General features: G+C 48.0%; 1 protein-coding gene across 1 annotated transcript in view; it reads right to left on the bottom strand.

Moving 5' to 3' along the window:
• PTH2R (parathyroid hormone 2 receptor) overlaps positions 1-24099 on the bottom strand; it is an 81738-nt gene extending 57639 nt beyond the window's left edge. Inside the window, exons 1-4 of the mRNA XM_048485636.1 lie at positions 24002-24099; positions 17090-17195; positions 9201-9311; positions 1197-1318 (exon numbers count right to left, since the gene is read on the bottom strand). Of these exons, the coding sequence (XP_048341593.1) occupies positions 1197-1318; positions 9201-9311; positions 17090-17195; positions 24002-24070 (408 nt within the window). The 5' untranslated portion in view covers positions 24071-24099. The remainder of the gene's footprint in view (positions 1-1196; positions 1319-9200; positions 9312-17089; positions 17196-24001) is intronic.
• Between the last annotated feature and the right edge of the window lie 657 nt (positions 24100-24756).

Below are 24756 nucleotides of genomic sequence, written 5' to 3'. Positions count from 1 at the left end.
AGCCTCAGACACTAAATAGAACTAAGAGCTTTGGTTAGAACTGGAATGGGAGACGACCAAAGAAGTCTTCTGCTGTTATGTGGAGGGAAGCAATGGCAAATGCCCTCCGAATGTCTCTTGCCTGGATAACCCAGGCTAGCCTGCTCTCATCAGACCTCAGAGGCTAAGAAGGGTCAGCGCTGGCTAGTATTTGGACCACCAATGCAGAATTGCCCAAATGACTGCAGCTCGTGCGTCCCGCCCTCAAAATAGATAACAGCTTATGATGCAAATCAGTTTTTTCAAAGATAAAATAAGAACATAAGAACATAAGAACATAAGAGCAAGCCAGCTGGATCAGACCAGAGTCCATCTAGTCCAGCTCTCTGCTACTCGCAGTGGCCCACCAGGTGCCTTTGGGAGCTCACCTGCAGGATGTGAAAGCAATGGCCTTCTGCTGCTGCTGCTACTGAGCACCTGGTCTGCTAAGGCATTTGCAATCTGAGATCGAGGAGGCTCAAGATTGGTAGCCATAGATCGACTTCTCCTCCATAAATCTGTCCAAGCCCCTTTTAAAGCTATCCAGGTTAGTGGCCATCACCACCTCCTGTGGCAGCATATTCCAAACACCAATCACACATTGTGTGAAGAAGTGTTTCCTTTTATTAGTCCTAATTCTTCCCCCCAGCATTTTCAATGGATGCCCCCTGGTTCTAGTATTGTGAGAAAGAGAGAAAAATTTCTCTCTGTCAACATTTTCTTCCCCATGCATAATTTTATAGACTTCAATCCTATCCCCCCTCAGCCATCTCCTCTCCAAACTAAAGAGTCCCAAACGCTGCAGCCTCTCCTCATAGGGAAGGTGCTCCAGTCCCTCAAATAAATACAAGTGTGACCATCCTGAACTTTTATTGAGAGTGGGGGCTGGGAGAACCCAATATTGTTGGTTATTGGGCTGTTCTAGCCATCATTTGCCTCCTGGATTGATTTGTCTGCACAGGAAGATTTAGCTGTGGATCAATAATATTGATATGGCTTCAGTCTTGGGCACCTGAGAGAGTGCCTCTGTACGTACCAGCTCATTTTTTTCACCCTGCGGTGGAATGAAGTGTAGGTTGGGCTGTTAAACAGAGGCCAACTCCATTCTCAGTGCTCTCAAAAACATTGCGTAAAGAAGCGTTATATCACCTCTCCCTCCCCGAAGAAAAAAGCCGTACCTTTCCAGAATGGATTTCTGCTTGTAAGAAGTGAAGGCACTCAGAATAATTGGACCACGTTCGGTTTAAACTTTGCACGAAGACCCATGTTCCGTTTGAGCTGCAGTGTCTAAATGCCATACCTGTGAGGCAGAGATAACTCCCGTTAGACTTAGTTTTCACTGTGGCAATATACCGTACTTGTGTCGAGTGTACCTCTGTGAGGAAATTCACATGATAGAACCCTGGTGATCAAAAATAGTTTCCTCCCGTTAGAGAGCAAGCAGGGTACAGTGGAGTAGTGGCAGACTCTAATGCGGGAAACCGAGTTTGTTTCCCCACTTCTCCACATGAAGCCTGCTGGTTGACCTGTCACCAATCATGGTTCTCTCAGAACTCCCTCTTTGCTAAGGAAATGGGGCTATCCTTTTGAGGGTCCATAACTTTGGACCCCCTGAACCAAACTGCTCCAAACTTGGGGGGTCCCATCAGGACAGTTTCCAGATGATACCCTGACATTTTGGTGCTGATACATCCAAAAATGCACCCCCTGCAGGAACATCTCAGAAATTTGCCCAAGAATCTTTGTTCTGCATTGAGTTTTCTGCATTGCTGTCAATGGGGGTTGCAGGCTGGGGGGGGGGGCACATTTCTGAAGGCAAAGTCTCAAAACTTTCAGGGTCTCATCAGGAGACTGCCCTAATGATACCTCCCAGGTTTGGTGCAGTTTGGTTCAGGGGTACCAAAGTTATGGACCCTCAAAACTGTAGCCCCCATCTCCTATTAGCTCCCATTGGAAACAATGGGGATGGGGCACCCCCTTTGGGAATCCATAACTTTGGACTCTCTGAACCAAACCTCACCATAGCATAAGGACAGTCTCCTGATGATACGCTGAAATTTTGGTACCGCTGGTTGACCTGTCACCAATCATGGTTCTCTCAGAACTCCCTCTTTGCTAAGGAAATGGGGCTATCCTTTTGAGGGTCCATAACTTTGGACCCCCTGAACCAAACTGCTCCAAACTTGGGGGGGTCCCATCAGGACAGTTTCCAGATGATACCCTGACATTTTGGTGCTGATACATCCAAAAATGCACCCCCTGCAGGAACATCTCAGAAATTTGCCCAAGAATCTTTGTTCTGCATTGAGTTTTCTGCATTGCTGTCAATGCGGGTTGCAGGCTGGTCGGCACATTTCTGAAGGCAAAGTCTCAAAACTTTCAGGGTCTCATCAGGAGACTGCCCTAATGATACCTCCCAGGTTTGGTGCAGTTTGGTTCAGGGGTACCAAAGTTATGGACCCTCAAAACTGTAGCGCCCATCCCTTATTAGCTCCCATCGGAAACAATGGCGATGGGGCACCCTTTGGGAATCCATAACTTTGGACTCTCTGAACCAAACCTCACCATAGCATAAGGACAGTCTCCTGATGATGCAGCTGAAATTTTGGTACCGCTGGTTGACCTGTCACCAATCATGGTTCTCTCAGAACTCCCTCTTTGCTAAGGAAATGGGGCTATCCTTTTGAGGGTCCATAACTTTGGACCCCCTGAACCAAACTGCTCCAAACTTGGGGGGTCCCATCAGGACAGTTTCCAGATGATACCCTGACATTTTGGTGCTGATACATCCAAAAATGCACCCCCTGCAGGAACATCTCAGAAATTTGCCCAAGAATCTTTGTTCTGCATTGAGTTTTCTGCATTGCTGTCAATGGGGGTTGCAGGCTGGGGGGGGGGGCACATTTCTGAAGGCAAAGTCTCAAAACTTTCAGGGTCTCATCAGGAGACTGCCCTAATGATACCTCCCAGGTTTGGTGCAGTTTGGTTCAGGGGTACCAAAGTTATGGACCCTCAAAACTGTAGCCCCCATCTCCTATTAGCTCCCATTGGAAACAATGGGGATGGGGCACCCCCTTTGGGAATCCATAACTTTGGACTCTCTGAACCAAACCTCACCATAGCATAAGGACAGTCTCCTGATGATACGCTGAAATTTTGGTACCGCTGGTTGACCTGTCACCAATCATGGTTCTCTCAGAACTCCCTCTTTGCTAAGGAAATGGGGCTATCCTTTTGAGGGTCCATAACTTTGGACCCCCTGAACCAAACTGCTCCAAACTTGGGGGGTCCCATCAGGACAGTTTCCAGATGATACCCTGACATTTTGGTGCTGATACATCCAAAAATGCACCCCCTGCAGGAACATCCCAGAAATTTGCCCAAGAATCTTTGTTCTGCATTGAGTTTTCTGCATTGCTGTCAATGGGGGTTGCAGGCTGGGGGGGGGGCACATTTCTGAAGGCAAAGTCTCAAAACTTTCAGGGTCTCATCAGGAGACTGCCCTAATGATACCTCCCAGGTTTGGTGCAGTTTGGTTCAGGGGGGCCAAAGTTATGGACCCTCAAAACTGTAGCCCCCATCTCCTATTAGCTCCCATTGGAAACAATGGGGATGGGGCACCCCCTTTGGGAATCCATAACTTTGGACTCTCTGAACCAAACCTCACCATAGCATAAGGACAGTCTCCTGATGATACGCTGAAATTTTGGTACCGCTGGTTGACCTGTCACCAATCATGGTTCTCTCAGAACTCCCTCTTTGCTAAGGAAATGGGGCTATCCTTTTGAGGGTCCATAACTTTGGACCCCCTGAACCAAACTGCTCCAAACTTGGGGGGTCCCATCAGGACAGTTTCCAGATGATACCCTGACATTTTGGTGCTGATACATCCAAAAATGCACCCCCTGCAGGAACATCTCAGAAATTTGCCCAAGAATCTTTGTTCTGCATTGAGTTTTCTGCATTGCTGTCAATGGGGGTTGCAGGCTGGGGGGGGGCACATTTCTGAAGGCAAAGTCTCAAAACTTTCAGGGTCTCATCAGGAGACTGCCCTAATGATACCTCCCAGGTTTGGTGCAGTTTGGTTCAGGGGTACCAAAGTTATGGACCCTCAAAACTGTAGCCCCCATCTCCTATTAGCTCCCATTGGAAACAATGGGGATGGGGCACCCCCTTTGGGAATCCATAACTTTGGACTCTCTGAACCAAACCTCACCATAGCATAAGGACAGTCTCCTGATGATACGCTGAAATTTTGGTACCGCTGGTTGACCTGTCACCAATCATGGTTCTCTCAGAACTCCCTCTTTGCTAAGGAAATGGGGCTATCCTTTTGAGGGTCCATAACTTTGGACCCCCTGAACCAAACTGCTCCAAACTTGGGGGGTCCCATCAGGACAGTTTCCAGATGATACCCTGACATTTTGGTGCTGATACATCCAAAAATGCACCCCCTGCAGGAACATCTCAGAAATTTGCCCAAGAATCTTTGTTCTGCATTGAGTTTTCTGCATTGCTGTCAATGGGGGTTGCAGGCTAGGGGGGCACATTTCTGAAGGAACAGTCTCAAAACTTTCAGGGTCTCATCAGGAGACTGTCCTTATGCTATGGTGAGGTTTGGTTCAGGGGTACCAAAGTTATGGACCCTCAAAACTGTAGCCCCCATCTCCTATTAGCTCCCATTGGAAACAATGGGGATGGGGCACCCCCCTTTGGGAATCCATAACTTTGGACTCTCTGAACCAAACCTAACCATAGAATAAGGAGAGTCTCCTGATTATACAACGAAATTGTGGTCCCGCTGGTTGACCTGTCACCAATCATGGTTCTCTCAGAACTCCCTCTTTGCTAAGGAAATGGGGCTATCCTTTTGAGGGTCCATAACTTTGGACCCCCTGAACCAAACTGCTCCAAACTTGGGGGGTCCCATCAGGACAGTTTCCAGATGATACCCTGACATTTTGGTGCTGATACATCCAAAATGCACCCCCTTCAGGAACATCCCAGAAATTTGCCCAAGAATCTTTGTTCTGCATTGAGTTTTCTGCATTCCTGTCAATGGGGGTTGGAGGCTGCGGGGGTACATTTCTGAAGGCACAGTCTCAAAACTTTCATGGCCTCATCAGGAGACTGCCCTAATGATACCTCCCAGGTTTGGTGCAGTTTGGTTCAGGGGTACCAAAGTTATGGACCCTCAAAACTGTAGCCCCCATCTCCTATTAGCTCCCATTGGAAACAATGGGGATGGGGCACCCCCTTTGGGAATCCATAACTTTGGACTCTCTGAACCAAACCTCACCATAGCATAAGGACAGTCTCCTGATGATAATGCTGAAATTTTGGTACCGTTGGTTGACCTGTCACCAATCATGGTTCTCTCAGAACTCCCTCTTTGCTAAGGAAATGGGGCTATCCTTTTGAGGGTCCATAACTTTGGACCCCCTGAACCAAACTGCTCCAAACTTGGGGGGTCCCATCAGGACAGTTTCCAGATGATACCCTGACATTTTGGTGCTGATACATCCAAAAATGCACCCCCTGCAGGAACATCTCAGAAATTTGCCCAAGAATCTTTGTTCTGCATTGAGTTTTCTGCATTGCTGTCAATGGGGGTTGCAGGCTGGGGGGGGGGCACATTTCTGAAGGCAAAGTCTCAAAACTTTCAGGGTCTCATCAGGAGACTGCCCTAATGATACCTCCCAGGTTTGGTGCAGTTTGGTTCAGGGGTACCAAAGTTATGGACCCTCAAAACTTTAGCCCCCATCTCCTATTAGCTCCCATTGGAAACAATGGGGATGGGGCACCCCCTTTGGGAATCCATAACTTTGGACTCTCTGAACCAAACCTCACCATAGCATAAGGACAGTCTCCTGATGATACGCTGAAATTTTGGTACCGCTGGTTGACCTGTCACCAATCATGGTTCTCTCAGAACTCCCTCTTTGCTAAGGAAATGGGGCTATCCTTTTGAGGGTCCATAACTTTGGACCCCCTGAACCAAACTGCTCCAAACTTGGGGGGTCCCATCAGGACAGTATCCAGATGATACCCTGACATTTTGGTGCTGATACATCCAAAAATGCACCCCCTGCAGGAACATCTCAGAAATTTGCCCAAGAATCTTTGTTCTGCATTGAGTTTTCTGCATTGCTGTCAATGGGGGTTGCAGGCTGGGGGGGGGGGCACATTTCTGAAGGCACAGTCTCAAAACTTTCAGGGTCTCATCAGGAGACTGCCCTGATGATACCTCCCAGGTTTGGTGCAGTTTGGTTCAGGGGTACCAAAGTTATGGACCCTCAAAACTGTAGCCCCCATCTCCTATTACCGTGATGGCAAACCTTTGGCACTCCAGATGTTATGGACTACAATTCCCATCAGCCCCTTCCAGCATGGCCAATTGGCCATGCTGGCAGGGGCTGGTGGGAGTTGTAGTCCATAACATCTGGAGTGCCAAAGGTTCGCCACCACTGTCCTATTAGCTCCCATTGGAAACAATGGGGATGGGGCACCCCCTTTGGGAATCCATAACTTTGGACTCTCTGAACCAAACCTCACCATAGCATAAGGACAGTCTCCTGATGATACGCTGAAATTTTGGTGCCGCTAGCCTAAAAACTGCGCCCCCTGCAGGCCAAAAATGGAAAACCACTAAAAATACCCCAAAACAAACCCTGCATTGTGATGCCCCCCACAAGGTGGTGACCTGGGCAACTGCCCACCTTGCCCAATGGACATTACGCCCCTGTCTTTGAGTCTCCTTACAGGAGAGAAATGTGGGGTATAAATCAAAACTCTTCTTCTTTATTTTCTGTTGTTAGCTCTCCAGAGAAAGTTTCTCAGCCCAGGGGGAGGCAGCCAATGGAAAACCATCTCCAAATGTCTCTTTCCTTGAAAACGCTATGTACGGGTCGCCATGAGACTGTGAAGACTTGATGGCACTTTTCACCACCACACCACCAGCAAACTAGAAAGAAGGAAAGCTAAGGATGGAAATTGCTGCACTGCCATCTAGTTTTCTGTGAAAGGGGGGAAAAAATAGTACAGAGGAACGTCCAATGATCTGAGACCCATGAAGGTTTCATGCCCAGGTTTACTATCTCAATGGGGGTCAACCCACATGGGACAATGTGGTGCAAACATTTGAACTCCAAACATGTTTTTTGGTTCTGAAGACCAACCAAGGGTAATATGAGGGTCAGTAGAGTTGCTAACCTCCAGGAGCCACCTGGAGATCTCCTTTGATTACAATTAATCTCTGGAACGTTGGAGTGAGAGTGACTCAGCATGCCTCAGCTTTGCAAGGGTGCTAAACCTCTCTAAGGCCGTTTCCGCACGGCCAATTAACGACGGCCTGGGGGCGGTAAAAACGCCGCCCCCGGGCCGCCGTTCGCACAGGCGCCGCTGCTGCGTTGCAGCAGCGGCGACCTGGATGCGCTTCCCTCCCCCCAGGGCGGCCTCAGGCCTCAGGCCACCCTAAACAACAACCCTTTAAAGGGTTGTTGTTGGGGAGGAAGCGTCTTCCCGGCAGCGCGGTGCGAACCGTGCCGCTGGGAAGACGCTGTCTCCCGTCTCCGCCCCACTCACAGTGTCCTCGTCGTCGCCTGCTGGGCGTCGCAGCCCCGCCCACACTGTCCTCCGACCTCCTGCCGCCTGCCGGCCTCCGCTTCGCCCGTTCATGCGAACGGGCTTGCGCCCCCACGCCGCCCCCACTCTTAGCGGCGTGGGGGCGCAAGGAGGCCGTGCGGAAACGGCCTAAGTGTATCAGTGTTGTCTCTTGGCAGGATCTTCCTCTCTTTGTCTGAACCTGGGAGCTACCCTCTGATCCCTCCTCCTCCTCTTTCAGTAGCCACTGTTCTTTGCCTCACTTTCCCTATAGACCTGCATGCTGTCAGATGCTTCTATAGAAGCAAGTATTTCATACTTGCACTCACACGATGCTGGATCAGCTGGCCACTTGTCTGGGGATATGTATTCTTTAGGATTTCTATCTTTCTTTCAACTGCATCAAGAATGTGAAAAGAACTGACCCGAATAAATTCAAGTGTTGCCTTTTTGCGATGTACTTCGTGGGAGCAGCAGTGGCATAGTGGCTAAGAGCAGGTGCACTCTGATCTGGAGGAACCGGGTTTGATTCCCAGCTCTGTCGCTTGAGTTGTGGAGGCTTATCTGAGGAATTCAGATTAGCCTGTACACTCTCACGCACGCCAGCTGGGTGACCTTGGGCGAGTCACAGCTTCTCGGAGGTGTTTGTTGTGAGGGGGGGAAGGGCAAGGAGATTGTAAGCCCCTTTGAGTCTCCTGCAGGAGAGAAATGGGGGATATAAATCCAAACTCTTCTTCTTCTTCTTGGGGGGGATTGATTTATTGAGCTCAATCTCACATTTTCTATGATCGGACAAATGCTGCTACATTAATCAAATATACCCAACTCAGAAGACCAGAATCAGTTCTCCTTCAGAACATGGTTGCTTTGGAGGGCAGACTCTAGAGTCTATGGCATTATATGCTGCTGAGGCTCCTCCCCTTCCTAAACCTTTCCCTCCCAGGCTCCAGTCCCAAAATCTCCATGAATTTCCCAACCCAAAGCTGACAAACGTATGGGTCAGTGAGTTGGTACTGGAAGGGGGAAGGGACAGGCTCCTCCATGTGCTGTTTCTCTGGCATCACTGGTTGTAAATCAGGGGCGTAGGGGTAGAAAATGGCATCCAGGGCAAAATGGCGCCTGGGCGCATCCCCTGCCTAGCCCCCACACAGATGCACATCAAAGGAAAGTAGGCAGGGTGGGGCAATTTTTCCACCCCCAAGCGAGCGCCCGGTGCAATGCACACCCCCTGTCCCCTTATAGCTACGCCACTGTTGTAAATGCCCCTTCCCACTAGCTGACTTTAACTCTGATGGGGGGAAAATATTGTACACACACGAGACTGGTCTTTTTCCCAATACTACAAAGAACAGCAGCCTAGGAAACTCATTTTTGAGTGAGGTAAATATGAATGAGATGAGTTAGTGCCCCATTTTGCAGAACACTGCTTTTTGCAGCAGCTATTTCTTAGAATTTAAAGATGGTCGCTCCTAATGTAACATGTGGATTGACTCTAAGGAGTAGACCTTCATTTGAAGACATTTCTCCCTGTCTTGCTTTTGCAGAAGATAAACTGTAAATGAGAAGGGTGTATTTGGTACCTTTATGGTTGAAGTCATAAATGTAAGAAGGGCAAGGCACAGCCAGTGTTTCCCCCGCAGATCCCCTGGGCCAGCAAATCAGGCCGTCCCATTCTGGAAAACAGTTGCTTTCTGCAAAAAAACAATTAGGAAGAAATTGCAGATAAAGGTTACAGAAGAACATTGCAAGTCTGATGCATGATCACTGAGAATTCTGCTTTGCAATGCTTTTGCAATTTTTCCCTCCCAAACTGAACCCGACGACTCCAAATCCTCCTATGGTTAAGGGTGAGAACTCCTGGAGCTTTGTGAGGGGAGGGCGAAGCTCGAGAAGGACAAGGCTTTGGCGAGGGGCCTCAGAGAGATATAATGCCATAGAGTTCACTCTTCAAAGCAGCGTAATCTGGAGATGAGCTGTAATTCTGGGAGATCGCCAGAGACCACTGGAGGCTGACTTTCTGAAGAAGAAGAAGAAGAAGAAGAAGAAGAAGAAGAAGAAGAAGAAGAAGAAGAAGAAGAAGAAGAAGAAGAAGAAGAAGAAGAAGAAGAAGAAGAAGAAGAAGAAGAAGAAGAAGAAGAAGAAGAAGAAGAAGAAGAAGAAGAAGAAGAAGAAGAAGAAGAAGAAGAGCTGGTTTTTATCCCAGCATAGAGTCCAGGTTAAGAGAAGGTGGACTTTAATCTGGGGAACCGGGTTTGATTCCCCACTCCTCTACATGAGCAGTGGACTCTTATCTAGTGAACTGGATTTGTTTCCACACTCCTACATTCTTGCTGGGGGCTAGTCACAGTTCTCTCTGAACTTTCTCAGCCCCACCTGCCTCACAAGGTGTCTGTTGTGAGAAGAAAAAGGGAAGGAGCTTGTAAGCCCTTTGCAGTTTCCTCACAGGAGAAAACTACTACTACTACTACTACTACTACTACTACTACTACCACCACCACCACCACCACCACCACCACCACCACCACCACCACTACTACTACTACTACTACTACTACTACTACTACTACTACTACTACTACTACTACTACTACTACTACCCCCTTGATTTTCTCTCCTGAATGGTACTGAATGACAAACATATGTTGGATACAACTGATCAAGTCTACCAGCTCCCTTAGTCAGGTCTGGAAATGGGTGAATCTTGGCCACTGCTAAAAGAGCTCAAAGCCATAAGAACCTTTGGATGGTTTGGATGGTTTATTAGAAGAGACAGCTATTAGATATTTTGACACCACAACATAAAACCTGAACACTGGCTGCTAAAAGATGACTTGCAAACTTCGGAACTGCATTGATGAATAAAAACAGAGTGATGATTTATTCACGCTCGGGGACTGGGGACCTTGTTCGGCGGAGATGAAAGAAAGCGGATGCATAGATGACTGTTCTTTGGCTTGGTGTGGAAGTGGAATATGCTGCAGGAACATATCAATAACTCATAGGTAATATAAAATTGCAAGGCCTTAATTTACTAGGGTGTTAGGGTCTCTTGCAAAGACGCAAACCATGCAAACATCATTAGGCATGGAACATTGTGCATATGCTTTGCGTCTGTTAAACGTGTCAGTGCCATAGTATGGGTGCATATGTGTTCCACCAAGGCTGAGCACCCTAGCATAGGGTTGCCAGCCTCCAGGTGATAGCTGGAGATCTCCCAGGTTTACAACTGATCTCCAGGCAATAGAAGAAGTAGACGAAGAAGAAGAAGAAGAAGAAGAAGAAGAAGAAGAAGAAGAAGAAGAAGAAGAAGAAGAAGAAGAAGAGTTTGGATTTATATCCCCCCTTTCTCTCCTGTAGGAGACTCAAAGGGGCTCACAATCTCCTTGCCCTTCCCCCCTCACAACAAACACCCTGTGAGGTAGGTGGGGCTGAGAGAGCTCCGAGAAGCTGTGACTAGCCCAAGGTCACCCAGCTGGCGTGTGTGGGAGTGTACAGGCTAATCTGAATTCCCCAGATATGCCTCCACAGCTCAGGCAGCAGAGCTGGGAATCAAACCCGGTTCCTCCAGATTAGATACACGAGCTTTTAACCTCCTACGCCACTTGACAATTTTGTTTCATTAAGATTATTTAATACTTCAACTGGGAGGGATGGCAGCATGCTATAGCCTGATCTTGTCAGATCCTGGAAGGTAAGCAGGGTCAGTATATAGTAAAGGGGGGTAGGGACTGAACATGTTTTCAAAACGTTTTAGGCCATAGGTACGGAAAGGGCCTGGGACAACAAGATAAATCTATCTTGTGCTGATGGCGTGAAAGTCCCCAAGGAATCAACCATGAGATATTTTTTGCCTCCTGGGTATTATTATTGCAACTGGGAAGGGGAAGGCAAAATATTTGACATGGTATGGAAATAGAATGAGTGGGAGGCACTAGATCAATGACTCAGAAACGGTTTTACTGAAACGCTCTCTGAAGCCCTCTGCGTGCATCTCTCCTAGTTGCTGCTAGTCGCCGATGTGCTTTGAATCTGATCTCCGCTTCCCTCCCAAAGGTTTTGTGGGGGCATGTGCGCGCTTTATTAAATTGGCCTTCTGCAGTTAATGAAGCGACTTTTTCCTGACTTCTTTGATATTTTGCTTTAACTGGGAGCTGGATTTCACCATCTCGGTTTCCCTGGTGGCTATTTCCTGGAGAGTTTTACCCATCTCCCATAAGTTTCATAAGAACATAAGAACATAAGAACTAGCCTGCTGGATCAGACCAGAGTCCATCTAGTCCAGCACTCTGCTACTCGCAGTGGCCCACCAGGTGCCTTTGGGAGCTCACGTGCAGGAGGTGAAAGCAATGGCCTTCTGCTGCTGCTGCTCCTGAGCACCTGGTCTGCTAAGGCATTTGCAATCTGAGATCAAGGAGGATCGAGATTGGTAGCCATAGATCGACTTCTCCTCCATAAATCTGTCTAAGCCCTTTTTAAAGCTATCCAGGTTAGTGGCCATCACCACCTCCTGTGGCAGCATATTCCCACTGGCGTAATGCCCATTGGGCAAGGTGGGCAGCTGCCCAGGGCATCACCTTGTGGGGGGCATCAAAATGCTGGGTTCGTTTTTGGGTATTTTAGTGGTTTTCCATTTTTGGCCTGCAGGGGGCGCAGTTTTTAGGCTAGCGGAACCAAAATTTTCCAGCCGTAGATCACCAGGAGAGACTGTCCTATAAAGCTACCCCCCAAGTGAGAAAGTGTTTATTCAGGGAGTCCAAAGCGTTATGGACTCCCCAAAGGGGGGGTGTCTCCCTATCCCCCATTGTTTCCAATGGGAGCTAATAGGAGATGGGGGCTACAGTTTTGAGGGTCCATAACTTTGGCCCCCCTGAACCAAACTGCACCAAACCTGGTGGGTATCATTAGGGCAGTCTCCTAATGAGACCCTGAAAGTTTTGAGACTGTGCCTTCAGAAATGTGCCCCCCCCCAGCCTGCAACCCCTATTGACATCAATGCAGAAAACTCAATGCAGAACAAAGATTCTTGGGCAAATGTCGGGATGTTCTTGCAGGGGGTGCATTTTTGGATGTATCGGCACCAAAATTTCAGGGTATCATCTGGAGATGATGTAGCAATTCCTCTCAAGCTTGGTGCAGTTTGTCTAGGGGCCAAAGTTATGGACCCTCGAAAATTGTGGTAGCCCCCCATCTCCTCTATTAGCTCCCCATTGGAACAACAATCGGGACGGGCTAATTCCCTTTGGGGAGTCCATAACTTTGGACTCCTTGAACCAAACCTCACCAAACTTGGGGAGTAGCACAAGGACAGTCTTCTGGTGATATGTTGAAATTGTGGTGCTGATATGTCTAAAAATGCACCCCCTGCAGGCACCAATGTCCTCGTGCAAAAAATTTTTTGGTCATGGTGGAGTGGCCGCCCATGGGGGGGGGCACCCAACTCAGGTTTTGCCCAGGGCTACAGTTTGCCCAGGGCTGCCTCGTTACACCCCTGCATATTCCAAACACCAATCGCATGTTGCGTGAAGAAGTGTTTCCTTTGATTAGTCCTAATTCTTCCCCCCAGCATTCTCCATGGATGCCCCCTGGGTCTAGTATTGTGAGAAAGAGAGAAAAATGTCTCTCTGTCAACATTTTCTACCCCATGCATAATCTCTTTGTTTAATTGTTCAGTGTGGAGTGGGGGGGGGGGGCGCAAGTTCTCTCCTCTTGTCACAGTTTTCTCTCTCCCCTGTTTTCCTCTCCTCCATCTTACATTGCTTGGTTTTATCCCACAACCCATTGCAATTGTTGACCATGCTTCAATTGTTCTGCTTAGTTTTGGAGAAAGTGTGATGTAGTGATTAAGGGCAACCGACTCTAATCTGGAGATTCAATTCCCTGCTCCTCCGCATGAAGCCTGCTGGGTGATCTTGGGCCAGTCACAGTTCTCTCAGAACTCTCTCAGCTCTGCCTACCTCACAAAATGGCTTTTACTGTAGAGATCTGGGAAATTTCTATAGTGTCACATGATGCCAGTCACACACAGACATCCTCTAGAGAGAAAATAACTGTTCAAGCAGCCTTCCAAATGTTAGCATTATAGCCAACCGCTTATCATCCCCTGCCAGCACCATGCTGGCAGGGGATGATGGGAACTGTAGTCCATAACATCTGGAGGGCCGCGAGTTTGACACCTGTACTGTAGAAGAAGCTCAGGGGCAGTAGGTTGTCTGTTGTAGTCAGTCCAAAGAGTCAACAGATTCTAGTCCAAAGTGGGGTCTGAAACATCTGTTTTCTTTGGATAATACTTTGGAAACTCATTCACGATAGTGGAAGGAAGTGGCCCTGTAGGGTTTTCAAAACAAGAGACAAACAGACGTGGTTTACCATTGTCTGCCTTTGTGCAGCAACCCTAGACTTCTTTCTTGGGGGCTTTCCCCACTGACAGAGTTGAACTGGTTTCTACCTAGGTTCGCCTCAGTGAATCCCCACTGCCACCGAGCTCAACATTGTTTTGTCTCAGTTCCCCAATTCCCCGAATCAAGTACATCCTTTTGTCGCCAAGTATGAACTACACTCTTTTCTGTTGGAACAAGGTCGATACCGTCAAGGGGAAGCATCGAAATCCATTAATTTCATCCTGCTCAACCAATCACGAAAGCCACTTTTGTGGCATGCGAGAACGGAGAGTCGTGGTGGGCAGAAAGCATGTGTAACTGTAAACCGTAAACTGTAAAACTGTTAAAAGAACGCCCGCTTCCGCCGAACACAAGCCAATCGCGTATCAAGGAGCCAAACAGGCACCAAGATGATCCCCGCCTAATTTAGCTCGGTTCCAGGGGGCCAACTCAGTTGCTGTGGGGACAGCCTGGAATCGCCCTCCACTGAAGGGAACCGAGTCGACCTTAGCTCCCTTCTGTAGTGGGGAAAGCCTCTTGGTCTCCCATCCAAGTACTAAGCAGGATGACCCTGCTTGGTTTCTAAGATCTGACAAGACTGAGCTAGCTAGGCCACCCAGAACAAGGTAGCTGGTTCGTACAAGTTATGATGTACTTTGGGCACAGAGAGGATAGTGTCATACTCTTCTCTTTTTTTAAAAGGAAGAATGAGCCAGAGAGCTCCTGAGCCCAGTGAAATATGTCTTAATGGACTGCTGTGCGTTTTTCAGGCTGAGTGGCCGTGGTCTGGAGGTTTTTGCTCCTAACATTTTGCCCACATCTGCGACTGGCATCTTCACAGGTAAGACACACAGTGAGAACTGTTTCTCAGTAGAAGCAGCAGGATTTAGACTCATATCCTGCCTTTCCCCCCTGTAAGGAGACTGAAGGGGGCTTACAAATTCCTTTGCCGTCCTCTCCCCACAACAGACACCTTGTGAGGTAGGTGGGGCTGAGAGAGTTCAGAGAGAACTGTGACTGGCCCAAGGTCACCCAGCAGGCTTGCTGCAGCGGAATGGGCAAACAAACCCAGTTTACGAGATAAGAGTCTGCTGCACATGTGGAAAAGTAGGAAGAGGCAGAGCAAGGGCATGCGCGCACCCTGCGCCCCTGCTGCAGCGCTGCCCACCCTACCCTGGAACGCCCCTGGAATATCCCTGCCATGCCCCCTCCATGGCCCACCCATGTCTCCGCCGTGGCTCCGCCTGGGGCATCATGCCCCCACCCGCCCCATGGGCGCTACCCCACTAGAAGCAGGGAATCAAACCTTCAGATTAGATTCCACCTGCTCTTAACCACCATACCAGGTTTGGTCTCTCTAAGGTCAAATCCCCACTACCATCTTAGCCAGGTTTCAGGACACAAACTAACCAGGTTTGAGGGACGACCTCCCCATTGCTTGTGTGGCAGATTCCGTTTGGTGCTCTCGCTTCTCCGCTAATCTGGGCGCTCCGCAGGACCTGGCTGCAAGTGGCATAGACACCATTAACACGGCTCAGAGCTGATCTGAGGGTAGGGATGAGGGTTGAAATCCTGACCTGCTTCCCACCCTGGAGTGTGATCGCAGGATTTGGGCAACCAATCAGCACTCCGGCGTATGCACACGCAGCTCCTTTCCTTGGTTTCATTTCCGCTTTAAGCATCGGCCAGCAGAAGGGGATGCAAACATTAAACGGTCAAACGCGTAACTTTGAATTGTTCACGGTTTACACAGGTAACGATTAACTGTTTGCACAGTTACACAGTTAAACGTTCAACTTTTACATGCTGTTTTTTTTAATCCCACCCCTACAATGTATGTTTCCGCAGTGGGAAAAGGTCCCGCCCCATCAAGGCACGCCAGCCAATCAGGGGAGACCGGCAAAGCCATTCTCGGCCTGGTAGTGGGGATTGCTAAGAGTTCTGCAACCGGGTGTGTCTGCTGTGTGCTCTCGCCATGGGAGGGAGAAACTCCGATGAAGAGGACACAGTTTCACAACGAACAGGTTTGGATCTGCGTGCAAATTTCAAGTGGGGATTCGACCTAACACATCTAACTATCATATGCCTCTAAAGATGCCAGTCACAGATGCATGCAAGACATTAGGAGCAAAAACGTCCAGACCACGATCACGAAGCCTGGAAAATTCACAACAGACCAAGGATTCCAACCATGAAAGCCTTCAATAATTATGATGCCATAGTGGCCTACCTGAGATTGTCTGTGGAACAATTATTACCACTAGGCTGCATTTCCACCCACTGTATTTTTTGTATTTTCTGTATTTTTTGCACATTCCAAACAAAACTGTTCTGTAATAAAGGTTTCCCAAGTAATTACTCCTAAATATTCATGGTAGAATGACTTCACTGGGGGAGAAGTGCAAACTCTATAATGCATATGCAGATTTCTCAGAGATAGATAAACATTTGGTACAGTATAATGTTTCAATCCTGAGTTCAAGAAAATTATAAATATAAAATTATAATTGGGGTAGAAAATGTTGACAGACATTTTTCTCTCTTTCTCACAATACTAGAATCAGGGGGCATCCATTGAAAAATGCTGGGGGGAAGAATGAGGACTAATAAAAGGAAACACTTCTTCACGCAACGTGTGATTGGTGTTTGGAATATGCTGCCACAGGAGGTGGTGATGGCCACTAACCTGGATAGCTTTAAAAGGGGCTTGGACAGGTTTTATGGAGGAGAAGTCGATTTATGTCTATCAATCTTGATCCTCCTTGATCTGAGATGGCAAATGCCTTAGCAGACCAGGTGCTCGGGAGCAGCAGCAGCAGCAGGCCATTGCTTTCATATCCTGCATGTGAGCTCCCAAAGTCACCTGGTGGGCCACTGCAAGTAGCAGAGTGCTGGACTAGATGGATTCTGGTCTGATCCAGCTGGCTCTTTCTTATGTTCTTATGTTCACTCTGTTGGTTTGTATCCAAGAGTTGAGCAGTAAGCCAGACTGATTTCACACCAATCTATCTCACTCTCATGGCTCATAGACCTCAAAATAGTTTAGAAACGCGGAGTGAAAAACAAGGAGAGAGGCTGCTCAGATACATCACCTGTTTCTTTGCTGAGCTGTGATGTGATGTTTTGCCAACACTGAACTTTGGCCTCCAGGAGAAGATAGATTTGATCCTCTGTGGTAACGGCATAGTCCAAATCAACCTGGCAAAGAGAAGCCCAGACAGAAACACCCTTGGTGAGGAATATCTCAGCAGAGAGTCAACAATCAAAGTTTGCACGTAACAGCAGCTGCCCTTCCCTTTTGAAGAACCGAATTAACGTCTAAGCATCGGAAGATTTCGCCACTGTGAGATCACTGGGACTCTTTTCTCATCGCTAGCATAATGAATCAGTTTTTGTCTGCCGTCCTGTCACTGCGGGTTTGAGAAAATGAGATTTGTTCTCCTAACAACCGTTCCGCTTGGATGCCGCCATGTTTGTTTAAAGGGATGCAGAAATGTTTATTTCCAGAAAACAGTTTATCCCAGTTCAAGAGAAAAACAAAACCCCTTTCAAGACTTTCCTACACAGGATTCACGCTTCTTTAGGGAATGTCCCTATAGCTCTGAATGTCATAAGGAGGTGATGGAAGGCTGAGTCAGCCCTGAGTCAGCTACCTAAACTGACTTCTGGTGGGATTGAACTCATGTCAAGAGCAGAGCTTTGACTGCAGTACTGCAGCTTACCTAAGGTGACCAGATGGTCACCTTTGTGAACTGGGACGGGGTATAACACTGGGCGCTGTAGAAAGAGAGAGATATCACAGCCATGCTGCTTCCCCCGCCCTGTGACAGGGCTGGAAACAGCAAGCCTAGAAGGCAGTGCACCCCAGGCAGCGGCAGCCTCCCAAAAATGCGGACAATTGAATTAACCCGTGGGAAAAATTGTTTGAAGGCGGGACTGTCCCACCAAAAGCAGGACATCTGGTCAGCCTGAGCTTACTCCTCTGTGCCACTGCCACAGGGCTGACTATGAATGTACCTTCAAGTATTTCAGGGAAGTAAACAGGCTCAAATGTGAAGTGCCTCTTGCCTGCCCCTGTGTCCTATAAAGTTTTGAAACCCTTCCTGCTGCGTCACACGTCAGAGACCAATCTTTTTGGTGGGGGTGGCTTCCATGCTTATCAAATGGTAAAATTACAAGAGGCTGAGCAATGAGACAGAGACCATTGGACTTGTGCAGGACCCAGCTGGGACACCTTTGGTGGCTGAATTTTGATGGACTGGGATTATTATTTCCCAACTTATATTTACAAGTCGCGGTTGAAATGGCCTGCATCTCTGCAGGGGCCCGTGTTCTAAACAACAATTTTTGAAGTACTTTCAAAGGTACAGAACAGAGTCATGTTTCCTTCAGCACGGTAGAACATCTCAGACCGAGTAAAAACAAACTCCTTGCTTGACCTGTGGTGTTTTTGGCCCCAAGCTGCAAGCTGGAGAGCAAAACAAATGGGATGGATCTCTCCAAGACACACAACTCTTCTCTGAGGCTAACCCTGAGGTTGGTTAAATTAAATTGAAGCAATGGCAGAGCGTGCTGGTAGAAAGGGTTCAGCACTAACTCTGACACTGGTATGCAATTCCTTTCCCAAAACAGAAGAAGTGTTGGGTTTTTATATCCCACTTTTATCTGTTGTGGACTCTCAAAAGGGTAGCCCCATCTACCATTAGCTCCCATTGGGAACAATAGGGGATGGGGCACACTTTTTGGGAGTCCATAACTTTGGACCCCCTGCACCAAACTTCACCAAACCTAGCTGGTATCAGAAAGAGACCATCCTGATGATACCACCTAGGTTTAGTGAAATTTTATTCAGGGGGTAGTCCCATCTTCTATTAGCTCCCATTGGAAACAATGGGGGATGGAGCACCCCCTTTGGGAGCCCATAACTTTGGATCCCCTAAACCAGGGATCCCAGGCCTCCAGATAAATTAGGAATCATACTCTATCACTTACCAGCATGGCCAATTGGCCATGCTGACAGAGGCTGATGGAAATTGTAGTTCCTGAACATCTGGAGAGCCGCAGGTTCCCTACCCCTGCCCTAAACCAAACCTCACCAGACCTGGGTGGTATCATCAGGAGAGTCACTTAAAGATACTCTAAAATTTTGGTGCCGCTAGCTTAAAAATTGCGCCCCCTGCTGGCCAACAAAATAAAAACACTAAAAATACCCAAATTTTTTTAGAAATGAGCCCAAATTTTTCTGCGCCCCCAATGGTGGGTGCCCGAGGCATTTGTCCCTGGATGTCCTCATTGTAGCGACGCCTCTGCTTTAACTACTCCAGTTAAGTAAGGTAGAGTTAGACCTCAACCACCAAAGTAATCCTGAGCAGGCTTCCTGCACAAAAAAGTAAGCAAACCGTCAAGTCCTTCAACTCTTCTGTTTCCCATGTAGTCAGTCCCTCCCACTCAAGTTCAAATTGTAAAGTTCACAGACTCACCAGATTTGGTATCTATTTAATCCCACAGACAGAGATGCACAGAACGTTATTTTTTTAAAGGAACCAATCGTTTCAAAATGTTTGAAGGTTTTGTATTTCTCCGTCCTCTTCTGCAGAGAGTCCTTAAAGAACTGCTCCGAGGCAATGGAGCTCTGTGCATCTTGAAATGCTATGAAATCTTCAAAGTGCTGACGGGCTCAAAAAGAAAAGTTGTCTTATCATGCTTTGGAGCTCACTAAGGGCTTCACATACCTGACCTTACAATCTCCACAACCACTGTGTAAAGTAGATGTTCACAGTGAGATTGAGGATATCAAGATTCCCTTCGTTGCCAACCAAACATACTTCTGCATTCTAACCACGTTTTTTTTCCTGCAAGTCATAGCAAACTTTGGTTTGTCTCAGTACAGAAGCTGATGTTGTTTTCTAGATTTCAAAAGGATCTTCTCCTAAAGACACAGCTAGGCAGAGGTGGGATCCAGCAGGTTCTCACAGGTTCCCGAGAGTAGGTTACTAATTATTTGTGTGTGCTGAGAGTGGGTTACTAATTGGTGATTTTGCCACGTGAGTTTTGCCTTAGTTATGCCCCTCCTCCGCTTCTCAGCAGTAGCACGCAAAACTTGAAGCAGTCTAGCAGGAGGTGCACCGGCATGCGTGGCAGCCTGCGCCTGCGTGCATTCATTTCCCGCCCAAGGACCGGCGCAGCGGCTGCGTCCTTGCCACAGCCCCGCCCAGCAATGCCCCACCCCCGGAATGCCTGGCCATGTCCCCGTCGTGCCCTACCCAGCTCCATTGGTGCTACGCCACTGTTTGAATCCCACCACCATGGGAACCCGTTACTAAAATTTTTGGATCCCACCACTGCCGCTAGGGATGGGGTGACCTCTTACCTACTTCTGCTGGAGCTTTCCCTGATCTCTGCTTTTCTTCTAAGTTTTCTTCTACTGCTTGTTATAGCTACTGCATACCACATAACCCTCTAGCAGATTTTTTTTTAAAAAAACAAAAGATCAGAAAATATCATAGAGGATTTCTTAAGAGGACAGTTTCTTAGGAGTATTGCCAGAGCTTTCATGGCAGGAGTCAACTGGCTATTGTGGTTTTCCAGGCTGTGTGGCTGTGGTCTGATAGTTTTTGCTCCTAAAGCTTTGCCTGCATCCGTAGCAAAATGTGGAGTGCCCCTCCCCCCCCCACAGACATGTGAAGTGGACAAAATATATACCTTAACACACAATCATTCCACACTGTGCCACAGAGGCCCCTTTCACACATGCAGAATAATACACTTTCAATCCACTTTCACAATTGCTTGCAAGTGGATTTTGCTATTCCACACAGTAAAATCCAGATGCAGTGAATTGAAAGTGGATTGAAAGTGCATTATTCTGCATGAGCAGAATCTACCAGACTGTGACCACAACATAAGAACATAAGAACAAGCCAGCTGGATCAGACCAGAGTCCATCTAGTCCAGCACTCTGCTACTCGTAGTGGCCCACCAGGTGCCTTTGGGAGCTCAGGTGCAGGATGTGAAAGCAATGGCCTTCTGCGGCTGCTGCTCCTGAGCACCTGGTCTGCTAAGGCATTTGCAATCTCAGATCCAAGAGGATCAAGATTGGTAGCCATCAATCGACTTCTCCTCCATAAATCTGTCCAAGCCCTTTTTAAAGCTATCCAGGTTATTGGCCATCACCACTTCCTGCGGCAGCATATTCCAAACACCAATCACACGTTGCGTGAAGAAGTGTTTCCTTTTATTAGTCCTAATTCTTCCCCCCAGCATTTTCAATGGATGCCCCCTGGTTCTAGTATTGTGAGAAAGAGAGAAAAATTTCTCTCTGTCAACATTTTCTACCCCATGCATAATTTTATAGGCTTCAATCATATCCCCCCTCAGACAAAACCTGGGAAACCCACAACAGCCAGTTTTTCAGAAGGGCTTCCAGGACAGACACCTGCAGGCAACAAGTAGTTGTTTTCTGATACATGTTCTAACTGTATTCTCTCTCCTTCTCTCTCCCCCTTCCCTTCCAATTGTAACTCACCTAGAATCCAGATTGGGGAGAGGCAGATTAAAAAGCCCTTAAATGTATTTAATTAATTCCCCAGATTAGAGTGCACTTGCTCTTAACCACGACACCACGCTGGCTCACGTATGTTAAGCAACATATATAAAGATACAGATACGTGTCTGCTGTTTAAGCTTATACACAGTATGAATTACTTCTATGGAAATCAAAAGAATAGTTTGGATTTATACTAAGGTGACCAGATTTTCACCTTTTTAAGGCGGGATACGTGCGCACGTGGCCGCAGGAGCGCACTGCCTTCTGGGGCGCTCCCCGGTTTCCCACCCTGTCACAGGGCGGGAACTGGGAGTGCCCCAGAAGGCAGTGTGGCAGCCTTCCAAAAATCAGGACATTAAAAAAACCCAGCGGGACGCGGGACGAATTGGTTAAAAGCGGGACTGTCCCGCCAAAAGCAGGACGTCTGGTCACACTAATTTATACCCTACTCCCCTTTTCTCTCCTGTAAGGAAACTCAAAGGGGCTTACAAACTCCTTCCCTTCCTCTCCCCACAACAGACAGCTTGTGAGGTAGGTGGGGCTGAGAGAGTTCCCAATAGCTGTGACTACCTCAAGGTCACCCAGCAGGAATGTAGGAGTGGGGAAACAAATCTGGTTCACCAGATAAAAGTCGGCCACGCATGTGGAAGAGTGGAGAATGAAATTCGGTTCTCCAGATTAGTGTACACCTGTTCTTAACCACTACACCATGCTGGCTATCAGTTCGTTTCAAACTGTCAGTTCATTTCAAGTGTATTTAAACATACACTGTCAGTTCATTCCAACTTTATTATTTCATCTAGTTCTTATTTTGGCTCCTAACACACAAAGTTAAAAACACTTTTAGCCTCTTGCACATGCTTCTATTTTCCTCTTGTTGATAAATTGTTTCTGTGGTGGCGTCTCATGTTGCTATATGTGAAAACAAGCTGCTTATCTGAGAGAATGGACAGCAGTGGGACCAGTGGTGGGATCCAAAAATTTTAGTAACAGGTTCCCATGGTGGTGGGATTCAAACTGTGACGTAGCGGCAATGGGGCTGGGCGGGGCATGACGGGGGCGTGGGCGGGCATTCTGGGGGCGGGGCATTCCTGGGCAGGGCTATGGCAAGGACGCAGCTGCTGCGCCGGTCCTTGGGCGGGAAACGAATGCACGCAGGCGCAGGCTGCCACGCACGCCGGTGCACCTCCTGCCAGACTGCTTCAAGTTCTGCATGCTACTGCTGAGAGGAGGGGCGTAACTAAGGCAAAAATCACGTGGCAAAATCACCCATTAGTAACCCCCTCTCGGCACACACAAATAATTAGTAACCTACTCTCGGGAACCTGTGAGAACCTGCTGGATCCCACCTCTGAGTGGGACCTCGCTCACTGGAATCAGTCTCAACTGTAGTGGCCAGAAATATCCGTTTGAAACACAGCAAGACAGATACACAAGGGAGGCGAAGTGGAGTTCCCCATCTACACAGCACGAGAACCCTTGACCCTGGCCAGCGTTATTTTGAAGGATCTTCTCCACCCTAGCCTCTTTTTTTCAACCATCAGGCAGGTGCTTGAAGTGGCAGAAACACGCAGTTCAATCTACATGATACCATGTGGCTTCTAGCGTATTAGGAAGACTCTGATATCTGAGAACTGTGCGTATTTAGGAAGCGGTTCTTGGGTGCAGCTTTTGGAAGGAATTCCAAACACTTCTCTCTTTTTTTGCCAAGTTGAAGCCAACTTATGTGACTCCATAGAGTTTCCAAGACAGGGGTTTTCAGAGGCGGTTTGCTGTGTCTCCCCTCTGCGTTGCAACCCTGGAATGACTTGGTAATCTCCCAGTCGAGTTCTAGCCAGGACTGACCCTACTTAGCTTCTGAGATCTGGGGCGACCTGGCTAGTTTAGGCTGACTGGGTTAGGACAGGCACTCGTCAAAGGGAATCAAGAATATAATTCATCCATAGTATATAGATTATTTTGAGATCCATTTCTCCAAAACAAATCATTTCAGACTTATTACTGGTTTCCCCCCCCCCCCCTATACCCCAGACCGTTGACGAGGCAGACTGTTGCTTTACCCTTTCTATTTAATCTGCAAAGCAGGATATGTTTATGGCACCTTCTGAAATTCAGCTGAACAAAGGCTAGAAATTTATACTTGGAACGTAGCTTTATTAACTCGACATGTTACCGACAGGTTGCAAAGAAACGTGCCGGTAATGTTTGGGGAATGATGGCTGATCTCTGTGATGTACTGGAATAAAACATAAGCGATAAAAACATACCTTTCTGCTGTTCAGGAAGTTATAATCAACACCGTTCTTTCCCCCTTATGCGCGAAGGCATTATGCAATACAACACATGCACTAAAAATGCCAATACTTTGTTTCTTTCGTTCTTCTCCCTCCTAGACAAGATCCCTCAAGATTCCGCATTAGCAAACCTTGAAAAACAGGAGTAGTGGAGGAATCCCTACCTGTGCCATAGCCAGGAAACAGCCGCTCACCGCCAGGAATTCCAACACTGGGATTATCCTGTTTGCCATCGCAGGTCTCTTTGTCAGGAAACCTTCTCTGCTTCTTTGGCAGCTGTGAACAAGGAAGTAAGGCAGCGATGTGAGAAAATCCAGCCAGCCGGTCTCTTGTTATCTGCAGTGAACTTCTCCGGGGCGGGGGGGGGGAGGCAGAATGGGCTTCAGCTCAGCAGAAGCAAAGAGAAAAGAATCCTCCCTTGATGCGATCGCTGCGATCGCTGCATCTGACGAACACCAGGCAGCAGCAGTAGCAGCTGCAGCAGTTTCTTGCTTTCATTCCACTTACGGAGGGTGAGGTTGAAACCAGTGTTCAGCCCCAGCAGCGCGCACATGCACAGAGGCTTGGTTGGGCGCTGTTGCTCATTCGTGCACCTCATGTGCCCGTCTGCACCCTCAAATGCTCCTGTATCCAGGTTTCTGGTCTGGGTAGGGCACCCTTGAGGGCAGGGCTGGCATCTGCACATCCTGAGCTTCCAAGACAAATACTTCTAGCAGGGCCTTCTGCTGCTGGCACCCTCTAGAGTGACTCCTGGAGGGGGATGGTGAGGTCAGGTTGCCAGATCCAGATTGGGAAACTCCTGCAGATTTAGGAGTGGAGGTGGGGGAGGGCAGAGCAGAGCAGAGCAGAGCAGAGGCATATCTAGGCAAACTGGAGCCTGTGGGCAAAACCTGAGTTTGGTGCCCCCCCCGGGTGGCCA

The sequence above is a fragment of the Sphaerodactylus townsendi genome, linkage group LG02 (assembly GCF_021028975.2).
Source record: "Sphaerodactylus townsendi isolate TG3544 linkage group LG02, MPM_Stown_v2.3, whole genome shotgun sequence".
Lineage (NCBI taxonomy): Eukaryota > Metazoa > Chordata > Lepidosauria > Squamata > Sphaerodactylidae > Sphaerodactylus > Sphaerodactylus townsendi.
The sequence above is the reverse complement of the archived record's forward strand: the minus strand, read 5'-3'. Positions and strand labels throughout refer to the sequence as shown.